This window comes from Ochotona curzoniae, unplaced genomic scaffold (genome assembly GCF_017591425.1).
Source record: "Ochotona curzoniae isolate NIBS_2020 unplaced genomic scaffold, NIBS_Ocur_1.0 contig_48, whole genome shotgun sequence".
Taxonomy (NCBI): domain Eukaryota; kingdom Metazoa; phylum Chordata; class Mammalia; order Lagomorpha; family Ochotonidae; genus Ochotona; species Ochotona curzoniae.
The window spans coordinates 1,497,397-1,518,724 of NW_024466391.1; the positions used below are offsets into that span (position 1 = coordinate 1,497,397).

At 40.4% G+C, this 21,328-nt stretch overlaps 1 protein-coding gene across 1 annotated transcript in view; it reads right to left on the reverse strand.

The window, feature by feature from the left end:
• The window catches only part of SYCP2 (synaptonemal complex protein 2), a 63,941-nt gene that overhangs the window by 13,283 nt on the left and 29,330 nt on the right, over nucleotides 1-21,328 (reverse strand). The window contains exons 15-30 of the mRNA XM_040988237.1: nucleotides 19,129-19,277; nucleotides 17,416-17,490; nucleotides 16,879-17,022; nucleotides 13,751-13,850; nucleotides 12,871-13,022; nucleotides 11,502-11,571; nucleotides 11,155-11,212; nucleotides 10,578-10,705; nucleotides 10,063-10,469; nucleotides 5,948-6,075; nucleotides 4,530-4,566; nucleotides 2,577-2,647; nucleotides 2,429-2,486; nucleotides 1,993-2,042; nucleotides 1,196-1,253; nucleotides 620-773 (exon numbers count right to left, since the gene is read on the reverse strand). Of these exons, the coding sequence (XP_040844171.1) occupies nucleotides 620-773; nucleotides 1,196-1,253; nucleotides 1,993-2,042; nucleotides 2,429-2,486; nucleotides 2,577-2,647; nucleotides 4,530-4,566; nucleotides 5,948-6,075; nucleotides 10,063-10,469; nucleotides 10,578-10,705; nucleotides 11,155-11,212; nucleotides 11,502-11,571; nucleotides 12,871-13,022; nucleotides 13,751-13,850; nucleotides 16,879-17,022; nucleotides 17,416-17,490; nucleotides 19,129-19,277 (1,839 nt within the window). The remainder of the gene's footprint in view (nucleotides 1-619; nucleotides 774-1,195; nucleotides 1,254-1,992; nucleotides 2,043-2,428; nucleotides 2,487-2,576; nucleotides 2,648-4,529; nucleotides 4,567-5,947; nucleotides 6,076-10,062; nucleotides 10,470-10,577; nucleotides 10,706-11,154; nucleotides 11,213-11,501; nucleotides 11,572-12,870; nucleotides 13,023-13,750; nucleotides 13,851-16,878; nucleotides 17,023-17,415; nucleotides 17,491-19,128; nucleotides 19,278-21,328) is intronic.

Consider the following 21,328-nt stretch of genomic DNA (forward strand, 5'->3'; position numbering starts at 1 on the left):
GGGCATTGGCAGGGAGCTGGATAGGAAACAGAGCAGTTGGAACGCAAGCTGGCATCCAAATAGAAGTGGATATCAAGCTGGCAACTTTAGTCACTATGCCACAACACCAGCTCACAAATGATTCACTTTCACAAAAAGAAAGTAGAAGCCATATTGCAGGAAAACTGTGGAATATATAGGGAAAAAGGCAACTAGCTTCCCTTTGATGCATTTTACTGCATCTAGAGTTGCACGTGCAGGGTTATGGGGTGTGGAGAAGTGGAAGTGTCGTGCATGTAAAGGCACACAAAATGTACAAGTCCAGACTGTGGCTGCAGTGTGTGAATTTGTGAGTATTTAGTACATTATCCACATACACTAGCTGAGCTATAAATGGTGTGCTGTGAATACACAGTGATGAGACTATTTCACAAGTGATAAATCACTTTTTTCTAACCTCCTAAATAAAGTAACTTCGAGATGAGTCTAGCCATACCGCCACACTAGTTCCCCACAGCTCACCGCGGCCCTTGCCCTCGTCCTGAGGGTGCTTCTACAAGTAGACACAGTCGCACGCACCAACGGAGCAGTTCATTAGAGCAAATGACTTAGACCATCCCTCTAACAGGTCATTTCTTACTTGATTTCCGACTCTTTTTAGTCCTGCTGTAGTCTAGCAGCTGTGGTTTGGACTTCGGTTCTTTCAGCCAGCTAATATCGGTCTTGCTGTCATCCCACCTGTATTCTGTGTCAGTATCACTAAAGAGACTTTTCTTTTCTTGATTTCTTACAACCTATGTTTAAAAAAAAAATCCTTGCAATATATGAAGACATGCATGTGTCTTACACATCACACAAAAAAGCCCCCTCAAAACTCCCAAATTGATAAATTTGTCATCTTTTATAACTGAATCCATAAATGCACATGGTGTTGAATCATTAGTGAAATTTGCATTGTGATGTCAGTGTTTTGAAAGGTCAAGAGCTTCCTTCCTCCTAGGTATAACCAGAAAGAACCAGACAGAACCAAGCACAACCATGCAAGAAAGTCAACACTGCCATTTCCCTTCCAGCAGGGATTCCATCAGAACACAGATGACCACAAAATTAAAAAAAGCACTGAATTCTGTTTTCTATTCATTAGTATGATTTGGCATTCAAAATTATAAAAAGAAATATGGTTTTTACATAAACACATCAGAATATTATAACTTACTCTTCTATCTTTTGCTTTGATAGAAGGTTCAAGTTCCTCATCATTCCTCAAAGTTCCCCTGAAACAAAAATGTTTTAATTTGAAAACGTAATTCATTCTGATTGTGATGACAGCAGGTACTGGACAGTGAAGTCTGAGTTTTGCTTAAACTCTTACAAATAATTACCATGTAATTTAGTCCCGGTCATTTAACATTTAGACCTCAATTATAGCAATAATATGGTTGGGCTAAAAGACTAAAGTCTTCTGAGTTTTATGATAAAATATACACAACTAACATCCAAAGTGAAGAGAACTGACACACTAGTTTTAGAAGTTCAGAAGAAGAGATCATGGGAGTGGACTGAAACAAAAACTTTTTCCCGACTTCTCTGTTAAAAAACTCTAGGAGCCAGGTTGTGGCACAGCAGGCTAACCCTCCTCCTCTAAGTGCTGGCATCCATATGGGCACAGGTTCACTTCCAGGCTGACTCAGTTTCCCATCCAGCTGCTCTCTGCCTGTGGCTGGGAAAGCAGGGGACGATGGCCCAGAGCTTTAGGACCCTCTGCCCATCTCAGAGATCCTGCAGGAGCTCCTGGCTCTGGCTGGGATCAGCTCAGTCCCAGCCACTGCAGCCACCTGGGAAGTGCATCAGCCAATGGCAGCTCTGCCACCTGGTCTCTGTAAATCTGCTTTTCCAATAAAAACAAACAAGTCCCAATTTAAAAAACCGGTAAGACTGGGAAGAGACAAATACAAAGAAAACACGGACATGCAGATTGGATTTGTCCTATCCAATCGTAACAGAAACACCTACAGTTCTGTTGCATTATCCACACAGGTTTCTCTAGCTTGGAACTCTTGGACCTATATTGAGAATAAACATTAAAAATAACAAAGTTTCTAGTGCCAAGATAAGGTATGTAAAATATGAAATCTTTTAAAAAATATGATTTTATAACATTCTTATAATACTTTTAAGAAACTAGCAAAATTTATTGAAGACAAATATTGTTTTAGATTTAGTGTCAGTAAGGAAAGTGATTGTCTGACTACAGTAGTCTAAATCCAACTACCCTTCCCCACAAACAGCAACAACAACACCCACATGCACCTGGCTGGCTATTTAATCAGTTATTACAGGTTTTAAATATGGTAACGCACCTGCAAGGGTCGGACATAGAAATACTCTAATTACTATTACAAATACAATTTACTGAATAACTTAAAATAACTATTGATTTATAGCTTACTCCAAGTTTTATAATAGGTTCATCAGCGCCACACAAATTAAAACTGTAAACATCATTCCTGTGAAAATTAAGGCAATTATTAGCTCCAGTATACAGAATAAATGTCAATCTCTTCAAATGGGAACAAAAATGAACAAAAAACACTTACAATGGGCATTCGGAAGTGACATTAACAAAGGTAGTCTCCAGTTTTCTGTAACTTTTTTTCTGAACCTTTTCCTAAGTATAAAAGATGTTTACATGACTTTTAAAACTCTTGATTATTATTTGTGACAAATGATATGCAATTAATTTTTTCAAGTGTTTTCCAATTCTATTTCCCCCAATATAAATCTAGCATTTCTAACATTTACCTTAGATGTAAGCTAAATGAAAACACACCCCAAAGAAACCACCATTATTGATTATTTCCATGTTAATTTAGCATTATTCACATAACGACAACCTACAACAAATTGTGACAACTACCACTACAGTGTAATATTATCCAGAGTTAAAAACAGTTTTTGCCATTCTCAACTAATCATTTTATTAATGCATATTATCATACTACAGACCTAAAATCTACTTTTAAAAAATACTGATGATTTATATACACATGCTAACAAAAAACAAAATATTGCAAGTCTAACGTATACTGGTTATATTATTAAGCGTTCATTGATCTTTTAGTATTCCATAAAAGCTGCATTTCTGTTGTAACAGAATTATCAAACAAGTATGCTTGGTATTTTCACTTCCTTTAAACTCTAAAATAGAAAACGTTTTATGTAGGCTACAGTTAGAGATATATGCAACCTAACCATAAAATACTGATGCCAGAACTTAAATTTAATTTTTTAGAAAATGTCATGAATTACCGATAAAAAAAAATCAGGTTTATTTAATACCCAGTAAAGTAGAAAGAGTAAAACTTAAAATTTTAATTTGTGATTTACCTTCTGTTTATTTTTTGCTTTTGATAATTATTTACACTATTCTAAAAAAGTTTATCCCTCAGGCTAGCGAGATTTCTTTAGTCACTTCTCCGGCACATCCTTCACAATATAATTCGCCCAGTGTACTAACTGTTAGAGAACACGCAGAAATGAGCAGCATGTCGATGAAAGTGAAGTTATTCTAGGGAACATCAACCCAGAGAACGTCACAGACACCCCGAGACCGGTGAGGATGTCACAGACACCCCGAGAGGAGTCAGAGCAGCTCCGTGCTAGTGAGCAGCAGGAGGAAGCCTGCAGTGGCACACGCCCCCAGGAGGGAAGAAGAAGCAGTGCAGTCTGTGCTGCTAGTTTTCCTAAAGTAGGCAAACTCTGAAACAAGGTTTGCAAGGAGGAATATGGTTATGATGGTCAGAAAAAAACAACAGGAGGGTTTGCCAACTCAGTTCAAAGTTCTTCCCAAAAAGCAAAAGAGAGAATATAAAAAATTAAGGACACTTTATGGAACTTCCAATTACTATGAGACTTTTCTAGCAAATTAATATTAAAAAATAAGACAGTCTTTCAGAGGGATTTGTGAGTCCCTATTTAAATCTGTGAGCAGCTTGGACTAATTAAAACTTCAGAGTAAGAGAATGCTATATGCTTCATAAAGAAAAAAACTGAAACTGAATGTACTGAATGAACCGGCACAGTGACATAGTAGAAAATACTAGACGTAAAACGAATTACAGAAAGGTAACTAACGATCCAGTTATTAGAAATTAGAACTGAAATCATGACAGAAGGAACTGGCATAGAGTGAAATTCAAAACTTCTAAATTAAGTGGGCACAGGAAGCCCTTCAGAGAAATAAATCTAACTTAATATAATCCTGTAACAGTAACATGAACAGTGATTTTAAAGACAAAATTAGAACTTTTGAAGGATATCATTGTCAGAAAAGATGGGATTGTCCAGAAAAAGTAAGGTGGTAAGAACTTACAAATCATGTACCAAAAATGGCTGGGCTCACATATGTAGCATTTCCTCTGAAAAGAGAGGTTAAGAGGGTACACAGTACTATGAAAACAGTAATCTAACTGCATTTTACTGTGATTCCATTGCAGTGTCAACACCCGAATGCTGACCGCAAGCTTCATGAAGCAGTAACCGACACTCACCTTATGGTGCTGCACAGCAGACGTGCTTGCAAAATCACTACAACGAGATTGACAAAATGTATAAAGCAATTAAATAGCAGCGTAGCCCTCACAAAAGCCACAGTGCAGGGTGAGGCCGTCAGCTCACTGCCTCTACACGCACATGCTGCGGCAGCAAAGTTACAGTGCGACAGACTAATACTCCTGAAACTTTATTCACCTATGAAAGATAAGCTGCATTATTAATTCAGCAGGTATGCCAAATGAAAAGGAATGGTTCTGTCAGGAGTCATTTTCCAAATCATATAATGAGGCCAGATTAAATCTGCATGAACAAGCCCACAAAGACATTGTTACTAAGAATTAACATTTAGAAATATTACAATTAAGAAACACTTGCCATACAAAATAACTCATTTCAGCTCATCTAAATATTGTTTCATTAGTTAATTTAAATATACTTATCCCTCAGATTTAATAGCACAATTTTTTTAAAGATTTGTTTTTATTGGAAAGTCAGATATACAGAGAGGAGGAGAGACAGAGAGGTACATTTCCATCCGATGATTCACTCCCCAAGGGGCTGCAATAGCTGGAGCTGAGCCAATCCAAAGCCAGGAGCCAGGAGCTCTTCTGGGTCTCCCATGTGGGTGCAGGGTCCCAAGGTTTTGGGCCGTCCTCCACTGCTTTCCCAGGCCACAAGCAGGGAGCTGAATGGGAAGTGGAGCTGCCATGATTAGAACTGGCACCCATATGGGATCCCAGTGAGTACAAGGTGAGGACTTTAGCCACTAGGCTACCACACCGGGCCCTAATAACACAATTCTAAAATGTCTATAGACCCTAACGATTTCTGCAACAGCATGTTTTATCAATCTGTTTTAATATTTCATAAAATGCATTCAAAATACCTAAATAGCAAATTTCTTCTTCTTTTTTTTTTTTAAGATTTATATATTTCTATTTGAAGGCAGTTACAGAGAGGAAAGAGGTTTTCCACCAATGACCACTCTGACTGGAGCTGAGCCTGTGGAGTCCAGAGGCTTTTCTGGGTCTCCCACACGGGTTCGGGGTCCCAGGAACTACAGCCACCCCCTGCTGCCTTCCTAGGCCCTAGGCAGGGCGCTGGGGTGGAAATGGAGCCACAAGGACTCGAAGTGGCAGCCACATGGGATGCAGGTCCTAAGGCAGAGGCTGAGCATATTACTCCACCATAGCACTGGTTCCAACAAACTTCAAATTTACCTCACTTCCTGTTTATGAGAGTAATAAGTAACTGTTTTCTATTGGGAAGTTACACTACTTGAACATATATTTAAAATTAACCTTTAATTTTATTATTTTAACTGACATAAAAACTGTACACAACCTTGTAGGAACTATAAAATACTTTAGTTCGTCTGTCAAAAAATATCTATTTCTAAAATCTACGAACATACCTGCCAGGCAAAGCCGCCTTCCGCTTTCCTGCGGACCCCGTGCCGTCTTGTGGCTTGTACCTCCTGTTAATCTGGCTTATTAGGGATTCTGCCACATCAGCCAATCCTTGGCCTTTTGACTTTCGTCTCTGAAATGATTTAGTTACATACAATCTTACTGGTCACCCTTCAAAGGAAAGCAGACTCCCAACATTAAATAAGCAAACTGGCTGTTTGCAGCCGCAGAAGGATGAATGAGGAGAACCGATGTGATAAGCCGACAGCTCAGAGCGCCTCAGGGTGCTCCGCAGCAGGTAAGGCACACACAACCCGGTTCCTTCAAAACAAACGTAAAACTGACAAACTTCTAACCAGGTTAACTCAGGGGAAAACGACAATCAGGAAAACCAGACGCAAAACAGGGACATGGTTGGTAACAGACTAGGTACGAAAACAAAGGACTATGCTAACTTTCCCCTTTCCACAGTGAGATGGACATACTCCTTGAAAAAGATATAGTCTGACAAAAATCATTTCACTCTTTCATCTATTACAGACACTGACTCACTGAGCCGCCTCCCAGAGCTGCAGGCACCAGGCCCCGGAGCCAGCAGTGAAGGGGCAGGTCTGTCAATCTGCAACGCTCCCCCAGCCAGCGCAGAGGAAATACCTCCCGACTCAACCTCTGGAGCCAGCATCGCTGACCTACTGATCAGACCAATTCCACACTCCCTGGTGAGCAGATACAAGAGGCCAAGCTGAAGATTCTCCCGCGGGACCCCAACCACACCATCCTAGAGAAACGGACTGAAAGGATGGATCTTCGTACGAGTTTGGTGGAAGGGACAGAGCCATGAAACACGAGGCGATCCTGGGCAAGTAAAACTGTGCTGTATGATACTTCAATGGTGGGCATATGTTACAGGTGTGTGTCACAACACAGAACATACAACAAGGAGAGTGAATTTTAATGTAAACTGTGGCCTTAAGTGAATAACAACACATTTAACAAAGATCACACACAAATGCAAGAATATGGGAATGGTTGAAAGAGTACAACATATGTCTGCATACTTTGCACTTAAACCTCAAACTGCTCTAAAAATTAAAATTCTGATTTTTAAATGGTAATTACAAAGAATTATCAGTGTAATTTAAAGCAATTTAGTTTTTACAAGTTTCAACAGTACTTGAAGATATAAGGGCTCCTGAATTGATGTGTTTTTTCTCAGTATCAGACATGTTCTATGTTTGTAGTAACACAGATACCGAACAAAGTCTATATTCTGAAACATTCTAAATTCATATTAATATATATAATGTACATATATGTATATAATGTAGCTATCATATAAAATATATATAGCCCCTATAATATACCTATTATATATAATATATATAGCCCCTATGGGAGATATATATATATGTATATGGTACATTTTTGTTGACTGTCCCTGCTTAAGATTATCAGGGCAGGGTTAAGACAGTACTTGGCTTGATAAAAAAAATAACAAAAATGAATGTCTAATACTACTATGGATTCAGCTGGGAAATTTATGGTATGAAGAGAACGTCTGCAATTTTTTTCAAGATTTATTCTTATTTATTTGTAAAGCTGAGTTACAAAGAAAGAGACAGAAAAATCTGCATGCTCTGGTCACTGCCAAATGGCCACAATGGCCACAGCGGGGCCAGTCAGGAGCCAGGAGCCCCTTCCAGGTCTCTTAGTTGAATGCAGAAGCCCAACCACTTGATCCATCCCCTTGGCCCTTCCTGGCAGCTCAGCAGGGAGCTGGATCAGAACCGGAGCAGCCAGCGCCTCAGAGCAGCGCTCCTGCGGGATGCTGATGTCCAAGCAGAGTAAGTTTAACTTTCAAAACATCAGAGTACAGCTTGTAAGAGGTTAGGTTTCTGTGCTTCCAGAGAAAGAAATGACTAGTTCAGGCAAATTTTCTGGAATAGTTCTAAACTCTAAAGTAAATAATGTTAAATTACTATTCAGCTGAATAGTAATCTATAGCCATTTTAAGGTGTTTAGGACCCGTTTGTATATAAACTAAAATTGAAATGTCAATGAAGTCGTCACGGGATGTGGTTAAGAACTTGCATTTTTTTTTAACATATTGGTTACTCAATACTATGTCAATTAATTCCATAACGTTATAAATTGTTGCTGATGTTATGTTGGGGCTTTTAATTGATCGGGATGATACTCAGACCAGAGATGGTCTCCCCAACAAGCCGTTGAACTTATCTGGACAATAAGATGCTGGACTCTATGCTTGGTATATGCTTGCAATGAAAGAATCTCAACTGAACTTGAACTGTGGTAATGCAACAAGGTGGAGGAATCCACCATGGGGGGAGGGTTTGGAGAGGGGTGGGGGGAATCCCAATACCTATAAAACTGTGTCACATAATGCAATGTAATTAATAATTTTAAAAAGATATGTAAAACATTTCAGCATCTTTTCTATTGGAAATGATACAACAAAATTTAAAAAAATACAAGTAGAAAAAATGTTAAATTAAAATTTAAGGATATTCTTGTGTTTAGACAAAAAGAATCTTACTTAAGACTAAGTAAATTTAATAGCTAAAACAGAAAAAGGGTAGGCACTGTGGTGCAGCAAGGATAAAGCGACTGACACCTGCACCCTGCCTGGGAGCGCCTCGTGTGTCCTGGCTACCCGTGCTTCTGATCCACCTTCCCGCCAGTTCTGGGGATGCAGATGGCGGTTCAGGTGACCAGGGAGATGCAGGCCAAGCTCCTGGCTCCTGCCTCACCCAGCCTAGCTTTTGTGAACACTGGCCGACTAAACCAGCAGGTGGAGATTCAGTGTATCCCTTTTCCTCCTCTTTAAGAAGGAAAAAAAAAAATGGAGAGCAAAACCTCAAAAAGAATAGCATACCAGGAACAAGAAAAAATGGTTTAAAAGGATGTCCTTACATATCAGGAACAAAAAGTGAGCTGCAGATTACAAAACACATTTCTTTTAAAGGAGACTGGGCAAGATAAATAATGTCCAATTATACATTATAAATTTTCTTTAAATATTCACACACTAAGATGCCCTAAAGCATGAGCATTTCATAGTACTCTAGTATACCTAGGTTATTATCAACATCGCAGAAGATGGACCGATAAGAGCCTCGTAAAACAGGACTCTTCGGAACAGCAAAAGCAAGTTACATTATTGGAAGTGGATATGTATTCTGATTGAAAACTTTTCTTACTCCATCTTGATAGCAATGACAACTATTACACAGAGCATTGTGAAGCAAAGTATCTACAATGGAAGAGAAGGGGGCTTCAACAAGGGAGAGCAACAGCTACGGGCTGAAAATAGACCCCTGCACCTGAAAAACCAGATCAAGGTTTAATGCACTCAATCAAGGATCGTGCACTAAAACGTAACAGAACTGTGCCAGGACATGCAGGAAAGCAAATGTTGAACACAGTCCTTACTGTCTTTTTTCAGATTTACTCATTTATTTTTATTGGAAAGTCAGATACAGAGAGAAGAGACAGAGAGGATCTTTCTTCTGCCGATCACTCCCCAAGTGGCCACAAAAGCTGGAGCTCAGCTGATCCGAAGCCAGGAGCCAGCTCTGGGTCTGCCACGCGGGTGCAGGTCCCAAGGCCTCCGGCTGTCCTTGACTGCTTTCTCAGGCCACAAGGCATGAGCTAGACGGAAAGCAGGGTGGCCAGGATTAGAACCAGCACTCACATGTGGCCCAGTGTGTGCAAGGCGGACTTTAGCCACTAGCCTACAGTGCTGGGCCCAGTCCTTACTCTTAACAGGTTACTATTACAAAGGGGACATATACAGCCTCACTTATAAAAGAAAGCCAAGTATCCAAGAGTCAATATTTCTGTAAGCACTCTGATTATAATAAAGTACAGGGAGAAAGGAACTGTAAGACTCATTTATTCTATACATCTTGTCACGCCTGGTGTTTGCCTGGGATTCGAGAAGGATATGTGTCCCTTCAGGAGGAACACAGTCTGCACCCCCAGGCTCTGAACAAACAACAAGGATGACACAGTTTACATCCGTGGCTCCAATCAGGCTCTCCACGCCTCAGGTAACATTCGCATGGGGAGACGCAGGTCCAAAGAACCAAAAGCTCACCTGTTTTTGTTTCAAATCCAAGGAAGTCAAATCTTTCTCTGATTTTCTTCGACTTTTCACGTTTTTTCTAGAAGGGCTTCTGCCACAAACGGCAGTGTGCACGTCTTTAGACAGTGTGTATTTCTTCCTATAAATCAAAGATTCTTCAACTGTCTTATTCAGGAGAACGGATTTAAAAGTAGTTGCAGATTCAATACGCCAATCACCCTGCTTCGTAGTTTCAGAATTACTTCGCTCTGAGTACTTAGCATGAGTTTGTTGCTGCTGGCTGCTGCAAACGCCGACTTCTGCTCTACCTCTTCTGTGTTTCACAACATCTTTCTTGCATTTCACTTTCTCTGTTTCTACAGAATCCTCAGACACCGAAGAGGATGATCTTCGTTTAGGAAATGTCTCATTAACAACATCTATAAAGAGAAGTAATTCATAAATGTAAACTATGAAATTTGCTAAAATTTAATGTAAAGGTAAATGCTAAAAAATGAATGCTTCTCTGAAGTATTATTACATTTTACCTTCATTAGACATGTTTGATAAAGTGCTTGCTCTCTGTTTATTACAGATTTTAATGTTTGTTACAGGTGTCCAACACGCCAACTTGGAGCACATCTTATCTCCATATATGTCAGAAATACCAGAAAATCTAGAAAATGAATTCATCTGGTTATAAAATGCTATCATAAGACTCTAAGACTTTGATTTTCAAAATTTAGCCAATATTTAAAACAACCTAACAAATAGGGTGATATTTATAAGTCATGATAAAAACTAAAATTATATAATTGACCATATAGAAGCATAAGAGAACGTACTGCTACTGCTCTGGTACCCATCTCAACACACATTTCTCTACTTTCTTTCCATCCATATTATCACTTAGAAAAAATAACATTCATTTTAACTCTCTCAAAAAGTTATACTGGTTTAAATGGAAAAAAGTATACGCTGTTTCTCATTATATTTTCATACTGCTTGAGGTATTATTAATGCTACAATACTATAACAACATACAGGTCTTTTCTTCCAAATCTGGCCTATTTGTCTAGAACAGCACTCACACACTACGTTACCCAGTGGGCTCCTTATACTCACATAGATTCATCTCCTCTTCCCCCTGCCTGTGAATCAGGAACACCACCCTGGAGCTCATCTAAAGAAAGCAAAACTTTCGGTATTTTCATTTGTCCATAATTGGCAAAGTGAAATGGGAGTTCCCACACATTCTGCAAGGTTCACCCTTTGGGTTTAAGAGGCTGACTACATCTCGCTCAGACCCCGATTCCCTGGGCATACAGCTGTACACTGCCTTGTAGTATCAGACGTTCTTTGACAAAGCCAAACACATTCACTATAAACTTTTTTCAAACTAATGAAAACCAACGATTAAAGGGACCTGTATTATATTTAAAGAGTAACAAATTAAACCAATAAATACTTACTAAAATTTTGCTTTGTGAATTCAATATCCTTATTTTTTGTCTTTTCTACAGTTGTAGCAGTTTTGATATACTACAAACACAGAAAATATGTTAATGTGAAATCAAACTGAGGCTATTAAATGAAAGCAAATTTTAAGTCAGATATGAATACTGGGCGAGTCTGCTTTGCTAAGCAAAGCTGGGTAGTATCTATGCCCATTTCATAAACATCATGCCCACACTAGAATACTGTTTATCCAAAACTACAAGATAATAACATGCACTGTAGATGCGGAGGAAGTCTTACAAATGTTCTCATTATGTCCACAACAGTGTTATCATTTTCATGACTGGTAATTTCTAGAATTTTTGTGGCAGATCTGTTCCTGCAGCTCTCATACATTCTTTTTTTTCTTTTTAACTGAAGTAGAGACTTGAAATCTACGTAATATTTAATGATTCTAAAACTTCGGCTATTGCCCAGGTAATATCTTGCCTGCACCAAGCTTCTCTCTTCCTACAGCTGCAGACTCACCTTAAGTCAAATAAAATCCTTGTCTGTTTTAGGAAAACACACCATTTAGCCTAAGACAGTTAACCTCATTCTTTCTCCCTCTTTGTAAAATTATTCTATCCAGTATTTCTCTATACTGTAAGCGAACATTATCAAGTACGCAGACACGTTTTTGATGGCTGCAAGGACACAGGGCTCTCGACAGTGAGTAGCATAGCCCTCGCTGGGACACTCAACAACCTACAACACACTTTATACACACAACATTCAGGCAGACCTTTCAGATCATAACTGACTACTTTTTCCCAGTGGAGTATATTAAATTCTTATCTTTTATCATTCTGCTACATATACTTTTGAATTAAAAATAACTTTGTATCACTGTTATATCATTAATTAAAAAATACACCAATTGCTTTTTCCTGTATCATTAAAGCTAGCAAGCTTTGAGGAAACTGTTGGCCATGGTAATGAACTGAGGCCATGGTATTATCAGCCTTAATTTGGTCCCTCAAAATTGACTACATGTAATGCACATTCCTAGGCGTTTCCGTGTGCCCCCTCCCCGTAGCAGCCATTCCCCACCGTCCTGTCCCTTAGCACTGCTTGCCAGGGCTCCAGGGTAAACTCACCACCTTAATGGCAAGCTTCATTTTTTTCTAAGCATTTTATCAGTTACAGTAAACGAATGTACATAATTGTTATCACATTAACGAGCCACGTTAGAGGGACTCTGCTTTCATGAACAGTAAGTGGCATCTGCGAAAAAAAAACGTTTAACAAAGCATGACATCTGCCTGCAAGAGGAATGAACTCAGCATGCATTTCTACAGCAGCTTGTAAAAATTCACTTAAAACTACTTCCAAAGAAGTTACTTTGTCTGTGCTGTCTCCTCCATTTCTTTCTTGAGATGGTCTAGACATAAGTGACATGACATCCAGTCCATCCTTTGCCGTTCTGGAAACACCAGCTTTTTCTGCAGAAGGAACCACGTGCAGGGGTGGCTTACATCTTCCTCTTCGTGGTGCTAAAAAGGAGGAAAGAGGAAAACTGAACTTGTTAAACTTATTTCTGCTTTTGAGGTAATTTTTCCAATGAAAAGGCAAGAGAAGGAGGCTCTGGGACACCACCCAGGTTTCTGCGTTAGATGAATCAGTGCATATGGAAGCCATCTGCCTGTGTAAGAATTTGGGGAAAATGGCAGAGAAGGCAAAGATGAATATAGCCTTGGACCTATCCATTTGATGAGACCGTAATATATCAGGTAGTTGTCCCAACAGCCAACCTGATTTTTGGAAGGACTCAATCAGACTTTATTAAGAGCAAACAGTATATACAGTATCAATTTTTAAAGTTAAGTCTTAATGTGTGCCATGTTCCTATTTTACAGCATTTTTTTGTTAAAATTTGTATTCAATCTTATCAACTCCTTCATGACGTTGACAGGTTAGTTTTATTCTATATGACACAAAGTGGTCCTGGACTTAGCCAGAGGATCGGCTGTCCAGGCCTGACTCTGTTCCAATGTGACAGTCTTCGTATCGAATAGCACTCTTTTGGCAACTGCTTACACATTAGTATCTAGCATTCTTTCCTTCTCATTAAGACATTTGGGAATGATATCTGATCAAAGTTTACATCCCCAAATTATTCCTAGGTAAATCAGGTTCAGAGTTTTCCTTGAATTAGAAATAAAAATGCCTCCTTTAGAAAAGATAATATATATAAAAACTCTTTAAAAACTATACAACTTACTTGCATTGGTTAAGAGCATTGGACTCCGCACAGTGTATCTGTCTGCACCGGGAACAACCATCGAGGCTTCAGACACTTTCATTTTGTTAGGAGTCATTACCTTAAACCGTGAGGAAAACAACACCGCAGTAAACCAAAGATTCCCTTTTAAACAATTTACACGTTTAACTCATTGCCTTGATCACACACATAGTTTTTTCCCTTACAAACAATGGCAGGTACAGAAATTTCTGTTTCAGCCTGATTTGAAGGGCTCTGTCTTTGTTTTATAGTCAACCAGTAGCCAAAGCAAGTGAGCATTTTAATGTTTATTTTGCATAATACAGTTCCATAGGCTCAGGGTTTACCCTCTCACCCAAATCATCCCAAATGATTTGTAAGAGTGACGAAAGTCTATAAGCACAATTATGAACTACAGGGGCCAGCACAGTGGTGTAGAAGGCTAATCCTCCAACCTGTGGCACTGCCATCCATATGGTGGCCACCAGTCCATGTTCTGGCTGCTTATGATCTGGGAAAGCAGCAGTGGATGATCAAAGTCCTAGGACCCTACAACCACGTGGCAGACACAGAAATCCTTGGCTTCAGCTCACGATCAGCTCAGTTGCAGCCACTGGTGAGTGAACCAGCAAATGAAGAACTTGGGTCTCTCCTTTTCTCTCCAGGTAAAATCTACCTTTTCGGGCCCAGTATGGTCGCCTAGCACCTAAGGTCCTTATCTTGAAGTGTCCGGATCCCAAATGGGCGCCAGTTCTAATCCTGGCAGCTCCACTTCCCATCCAGCTCCCTGCCTGTGGCCTGGGAAAGCAGCCGAGGACGGCCCAAAGCCTTGGGACCCTGCACCCAAGTGGGAGACCTGGAACTAGCTCCTGGCTCCTGGCTTCGGATTGGATCAGCACCAGCCATTGCAGTCACTTGGGGAATGAATCATCGGACGGAAGATCTTCCTCTCTGTCTTTCCTCCTCTCTTTATATCTGATTTTGCAATAAAGATAAATACATCTTTTTTTTTTTAATCTGCCTTTCAAATAAAAATAAGTAAATCATTACAAAGAGATGAACTATAAATGGTAAGACTGTCAGAGAATATCATCTAAAGCGGTAGGTAAGTCACATCCTGGATAAAGACACAAGAGACCTGCTTTTCAATAGAATGCACCTACTTTGAACTTAAACCAAAAATGAGGAAGTTTGGAGTAAATATGTGTAGGGTAACGGAGAGTGTATGCAGGCTAAGAGGAAAGAGAACAATAAGACTAATAAAAAATTAAGCTTCTCAATTAGATTAAGAAATTATAGTTCCTGGTGGCAGAATGAATAGAACTTGAAAAATTACTTATTCACAACGATGCCTCAAACAGTTGATCCTTACTGAAATCACCGTGTGCAACAGTGGCTTGGGCTTCTCCCACTGCAGTGTGCTGAGGAGCTTTTCCGAATCCTTCTGCTTCAGCAGGCTCAAGGCAGTGTCTAAGAATCAGCATCTGAATGAACCCTCAGTATCACACTGATAATACACAGAGCTAGCTATCATGATGTAATGGAAATTAAAAATGACTTATTAATTTAACTGAAAGAAACTGGTAACAGAAAGGGGCCAAGGTGTTTAAGCACCCGTGAGAGTATAACAGCCAAACAGTAGAAGATTCATAAGAATAAGATAAATGAGAGCTATGAAAAAAGGAAAATTAAGATTTACAAATATACACATGCTCTACATAAGATTAAATAAATGCAGGAGACAGCAAGTGTAGCAGTCAGGAGGCAAGGATGAGCATGCCATGCAAGCAGCAAAAGAAAGGATCAAAGAGGAGACTTACCTGTACTATGACTTTAAATAGAAGAAATAAAAACACAGAATGTAAATTATTTAATGGGGTAAACATGGGGATCATCTAGATACTGTTATTTCAGAGAAACAATTCCCGGTGTAACAGAAAAGCAACAGGTCAAGTGAACTCGAATGCTGAGTGAGCAGCAGTGGGCAGGCAAGGATGCGAGACGCGAAGGACACCCTAGGCGCCTTGGCTCTGAGACACGAGGAAGAACAGTGTCAAGAAGGGAATCAGCAATGTCACCAAGCCGGGACTGGAGCACTGCAGGAAGGACGCAGGCAAAGCCCAGAATGCCTTAGACTTCAGCAAAGAACTCAAGAGGGACACAAAAGGGAATCATAATGAAGGAGAGGTTTACACAACTTTGAATTCTGGTGCTAATTTGTAAGAGCTCAAATTACACAAAGACATTTAAGCTGGAGTTTTTAGAATAGGCATAAATAAAGGTGAGGAAAGAACTCTTTTAACTGTAATAAGGAAGAAATTTAGTGTGCTAAAATGGCAGTCCAAGAAGGAGAGGACTAAGCTTGTCAACAAAGGCAAATGTCAAGGTCACAATGGGAATGGAGAGAAGGTTCAGTAACAGTTACATCAGATATGGCCTGCAGATAGATCTTCAATGGAAGAGGAGGAAAATTAGTAAGAAAAGGAAGCTACTATTTTTGTTTCTTTAAGATTTTCTTTTTTTAATTTTTGTTGCAAAGTCAGATATAGAGAGGAGGAGAGACAGAGAGGAAGATCTTCTGTCTGATGATTCACTCCCCAAGTGACTGCAATGGCCAGTGCTGCGCAGATTTGAAGCTAGGAGCTAGTTCCAGGTCTCCCACTTGGGTGCAGGGTCCCAAGGCTTTGGGCCGTCCTCGGCTGCTTTCCCAGGCCACAAGCAGGGAGCTGGGTGAGCCAGGATTAGAACTGGCGCCCATATGGGATCCGGGCATGGTGAAGATGAGGACTTTAGCCACTAGGCCACCGCACTGGGACCTATTTTTCTTCCTTTCTTCATGCAAATAAAGATTACAAATTTGTATTTTGCTTGCACACTATAAGTGCAAACAATGCAAAAAGCAACGATTATCCTCCTATGTATCTGATTTGGAATTCACACGTATGTAGTTTGTCCTAATCCCTAGTGCCTACATACGTAGACAGTTTGCTAAAGTGCTATGTTTTGTTTACATTTGTAAAAGGCAGGGAAAACTTCAGAAATATGACTAATAAAGGGCATTAATAAATTATAAATGCCTTCTGTACTTACACAGAAATAATTTGATCTACACTGATCTAAGCACTTACCTTGAGATGACTCTTTTTCCTCCTGTCTTGTTGGTAAGGGTCTCCGACAGGTTTCGGCGGGTTAGCACATTCCGGCCGAGGCTCCCCGTGTGCTTTAGGGAGTTCTTCCTCCACTGAGGAGATCTGACTTTCTGGCACTAGAATCTGTGGAAGTCAGACTAAGTATTTACAACTGAACAGCACAGGAGACCTCAGAGATCACTGAGCCACATCTTACACCTGCAGATGTTCATTCTCTCTGTATCTACGGACTCTACATTGCAGAGTGATCCCACAAAAGCCACTGACTGCACGTGTTAGCACACACAAGTCACCACTGATTAGCCTACATGTCCAAATTTTAGGTAGCCCAATTGGCATTCACAGTCCTAACCTTTGTACTAAAATTAACTGCCACTAAAAGCCTGTTCCAGAGTCACATGTATTTTCTCAGAGCTCTGAGCCAACTGTTTTTAGTACATTCACTTTCCAACATCAACTTTATTGCTGTGTCAGTATTTAGGGTAAAACTTCATAACAGTTACGTTAGAGATATACCTGCGATCCACTTGCATCAAAGAGTATATGCACTGATGTCTTGGCAACCGAAATGCCTTGCTTTCTGGTAAATTCCTAAAATTAAGTAAATCCAAAGTGATATAGTTTGTATTTTCTTTCCATTTAATGCACTTATTTACCACCTTTCTTCCCATATCATCTTTACAAATCAAAGAAATCTTCAAAAAGCTCATGGAGGTGTGTCAGTAAACAGTATGAATTTCAATTTTTTTAAAGTTTCTTTGAAAGTCACAGCTACCAAGAGCCAGGGAGAGACAAGAGATCTTTCATGTGCAGTTCATTCTTCAGATGGCTGCCAAGGTGAGCACTGTGCCAGGCCAGAGGCTGGAGTGACAGCTTCCCCCAGTGCCACGTGGATGCAGGGCTATCTTCTGGGCTCTTCCCTCCAGTCACGTGGCCACGGAGCTGGACGAGAAGTGGGGCAGTGGGGACATGTACACACCAGATCCCATATGGGATGTTGGTATCACAGGTGATGGCTTTACCCTTTACTCTGGAAACAGGAATTTCAATTTTCTACACCAAAGTAAACATTTTTTTTCCATGAAACTTTATGCCAGGAATAGATAAAACAAATAAAACTATCCACTGATTTATAACCAGATGACCCTGTTTGTGCAGAAAGCCATGAGCTCGCTGTGGCTTTCCCACAGCGGGACAGGCATACAGTTACCTGAGCCATCAGCAGGAGGTTGGAGGCAGGAGCTAGAGCTTAGGGTTTAACCCCAACATTCTGAAATGGGATAGGAGACATCCTGAACACCAGGCCAGTGAACAGTTTCCTTCCATGAACTTTTTGAAGAACCCTTAAATATCATCTGATGTTCTTGAGCATAAGTCTTATATTACACAAACTTGTCCATAAGAGAATGTCCCTAAAACATCATTACCTTAGATTCTCAAATAATATTTTCTTAAAATATTTTCTGCAACCTGGAGAGTATCTTATTTAAACCCTATTCTTGCCACTTCTTTATCAAACACTTTTTATAGATTTTATTTATTGAAAAGCAGAGTTCAGAAACGGAGTGAGAGATCTTCCATCCACCAATTCATTACCCAGACAGTGCAGCACCAGCGCTGTGTGGGGCCAAAGCCAGGGTCAGGAGCTTCCTCTAGCCTCCCATGTGGGTGCAGGGACACTCTGCTGCACACCCAGGTACACAGCAGGGAGCTGGGGCATAAGTAGACCAGTCAGGACTCGAACCAGAGCATCTAGAGGATGCCGGCCCTGCAGCCAAAGGCTTAATCTGTGACACCACTGTGTGAACCTGCTCTTGCCATTTCAAGCCCCATCTTCACAATAAAGCAAATCTTTTTTTTTTTTTACTTCAAAAACCTGACTCTTCTGAGAATTCTTTCTTCAATTTCTATAGTTCCTTTTCCTTAGGCCAAATATTTACTTTTTGGGGGGCTTTCATCTGTATAATTCTCACAACGTCTAAATCACTGGAAATAGTGCTTTACCTCATTTTACTTCGTGAAACAACCTGAAGAAAATCACTGAATGTTAAAACAGCTAATGCTAACTTTTTCATTGGAGATAACTCTCTCACAGGTATCTCAGAGGATATGGCTAACTCACAGTTATTCAGCAGTACAAACTAAAAAAAAATGCACATATTTCTGAAATAATTCTAGGAGTAAAAAGCAGCAGAAACGTTGGAAGTACGTAAGAGTTTAAACACTTACCCCATTTTTATTTGCACCAAAAATTTTTTTAGTTACATCACTGATTTCTAGTGATTCATCAAAATATAAAAACAATTCTTTTCCTTCTCTTTTACTAATTTTTATTGTGTTTTTCAGGATTATATTCAGTAGTTTCTTTGATTCTCTCACTGCACAAACAGAATCATATTGATTAGTGCATACTGATTTCTATCATATCATTCTGTGAATATGTAAGAAAGCATGCAAAACACTCATTCAAATTATTTAACATTCAAACTTTCAGAACTGAATGCTTAATTGGTTCCAGTATTATCTACTTAATCACATCAATTTACCTTTAAGACTCAGTGTCTTCATCTGTGAAATAGTAACGAGTCCCAAGTAAGTTCTAGACTCTAAAACATTCTTAACAAAATATTCCTTGAACACATATTAGAAACCTATTTTCTTCAAACGGCAAAAAGGTAGCTTTAAGTCCATATAATTACTACATTTCTATGTAGAGCTATCAGGCGTTTCTCTCAAATTCACAGATATGGATAGAGCACATGAAACACAAATGGAATACTCAGAAATCAGCCTCCAACAGCAGCCGCTCCATCCCTTCTGTTTACACGAATATTTATATCAGTATTTATAATAGCTAAAAGTAACACTGCAAATGCCCACTGACAGCTATAGGGATAAACAAATTGAATCATGCTCATACGATGGAAAGCTACCCAGGAAAAGGCAAAGCCACTGTCTATGCAAAATAAGAACACAAAAACTGCTACGTATTGTCTGAATCAATGTTTATAAATTCTACAAAATACAAGCTGATCTAAGGTGAAGCAATCAGTGATTGCCTGCAGGGTCAGTATGAGATGGAATACACGGATTATAAGAAACAGGTACATCTTGCAAAGAATATGCTCCTATGTTCCCATGACAGTTTTATGTATGTATACTCATCCACCTGATGAATGCAGCTGCCCCAAACCCCTTCAGCTAACATCCTTACAGTAATATGCTGACTGTTTTTCCCCTAAGTTAAGATTACACTGGTTGACTACTGGGGGTCCCAGGCTGGGTCAGACTCCAGGCATGGGGTCTTGGCTCCAGCCACCATGACAACATGGTGTGCTGGGCCCAAGCAGCCAATGAACCATTCGGCACCAGGCTCCGCTTGCTGACCACCCAGCAGCGAGCTCTGGAGTCATGGAATTGCTGCCTAGGTATGTCCATGTTGAGGCCACTGTGCGTGTGGGTTGGAATCAATCCTGAGGGACACCCAACAACAGGGTAACTTTTCCTTGAAGGTAAGCCAGGGTACTGAAACATGGTGGTTTGGAGGAGAGAGACCAGACGATCTGTATGGGTCAGCTTGATACACCAGCCCACTTGTGAGTCCTGTGTAGAACTTGGTATCACCAAACAATGCTGACCACACAAGTCCATGCCAAAGCTAAGGCTGGGGACTTGTCTAGCAGGGCTAGATCCTAGTACCTGACAGAATGTTCCATCAGGGGACGCGTCACATTAGGCAGGGCCATGACACTAACCAGCCCATGAGAGAACCACGTCTGGCTGTAGATTCTGTGAGGGATGTGTGGGCCAAACCCTGTAGAAATACTAGTCCTGCTGGTTAGCTCAAGAGTTGAGGTGGTGACGAGCTGAGCTAGGTGTGACCATGGACCCTGCCATCACTCACGGGTAAAGGAACTGACAACAACCTGGGCAGATCAAGGCAGCAGCAGCTGAATGTGCACCCTGAAACAGGGTGCGAAGTAGGCCGGGCTGCAAAGTTCACCCGCTCATACAAGGCCAACATGGAAGGGCAGACTAGGCAGGGCACTGGCCTAACACCCTCTGGCATGTATGAGATCTGGGTCTGAGAGTGGGTCAAGCGGGGGAACTTGGGGAAACCCTCTAGTGGGTCACAACTCTCACTGATCATCACATGGTCCAGGCCTGGGGGTCGGGCAAGCTGAAGAAAGTGTGTGGCTAATGTGTGAGTTGGTGATGAAAGGGGATGGACCAGGCAGGGCTGAGCAAAGCTTAGCTCACAAGTAAAAATCAGAAATCAGGCTGGAGCACAGGTCATGCCAAGCTAGGATCTTACACCTACTGGTCTGCATGAGTCAGAAAAACTAGGCCACAGCATCTAAGGCAAAGGCCAAGACAATAGAGGAGTTATGCTAAGCTAGGGCAGAGCAACTACTGGCACGCGAGCAAT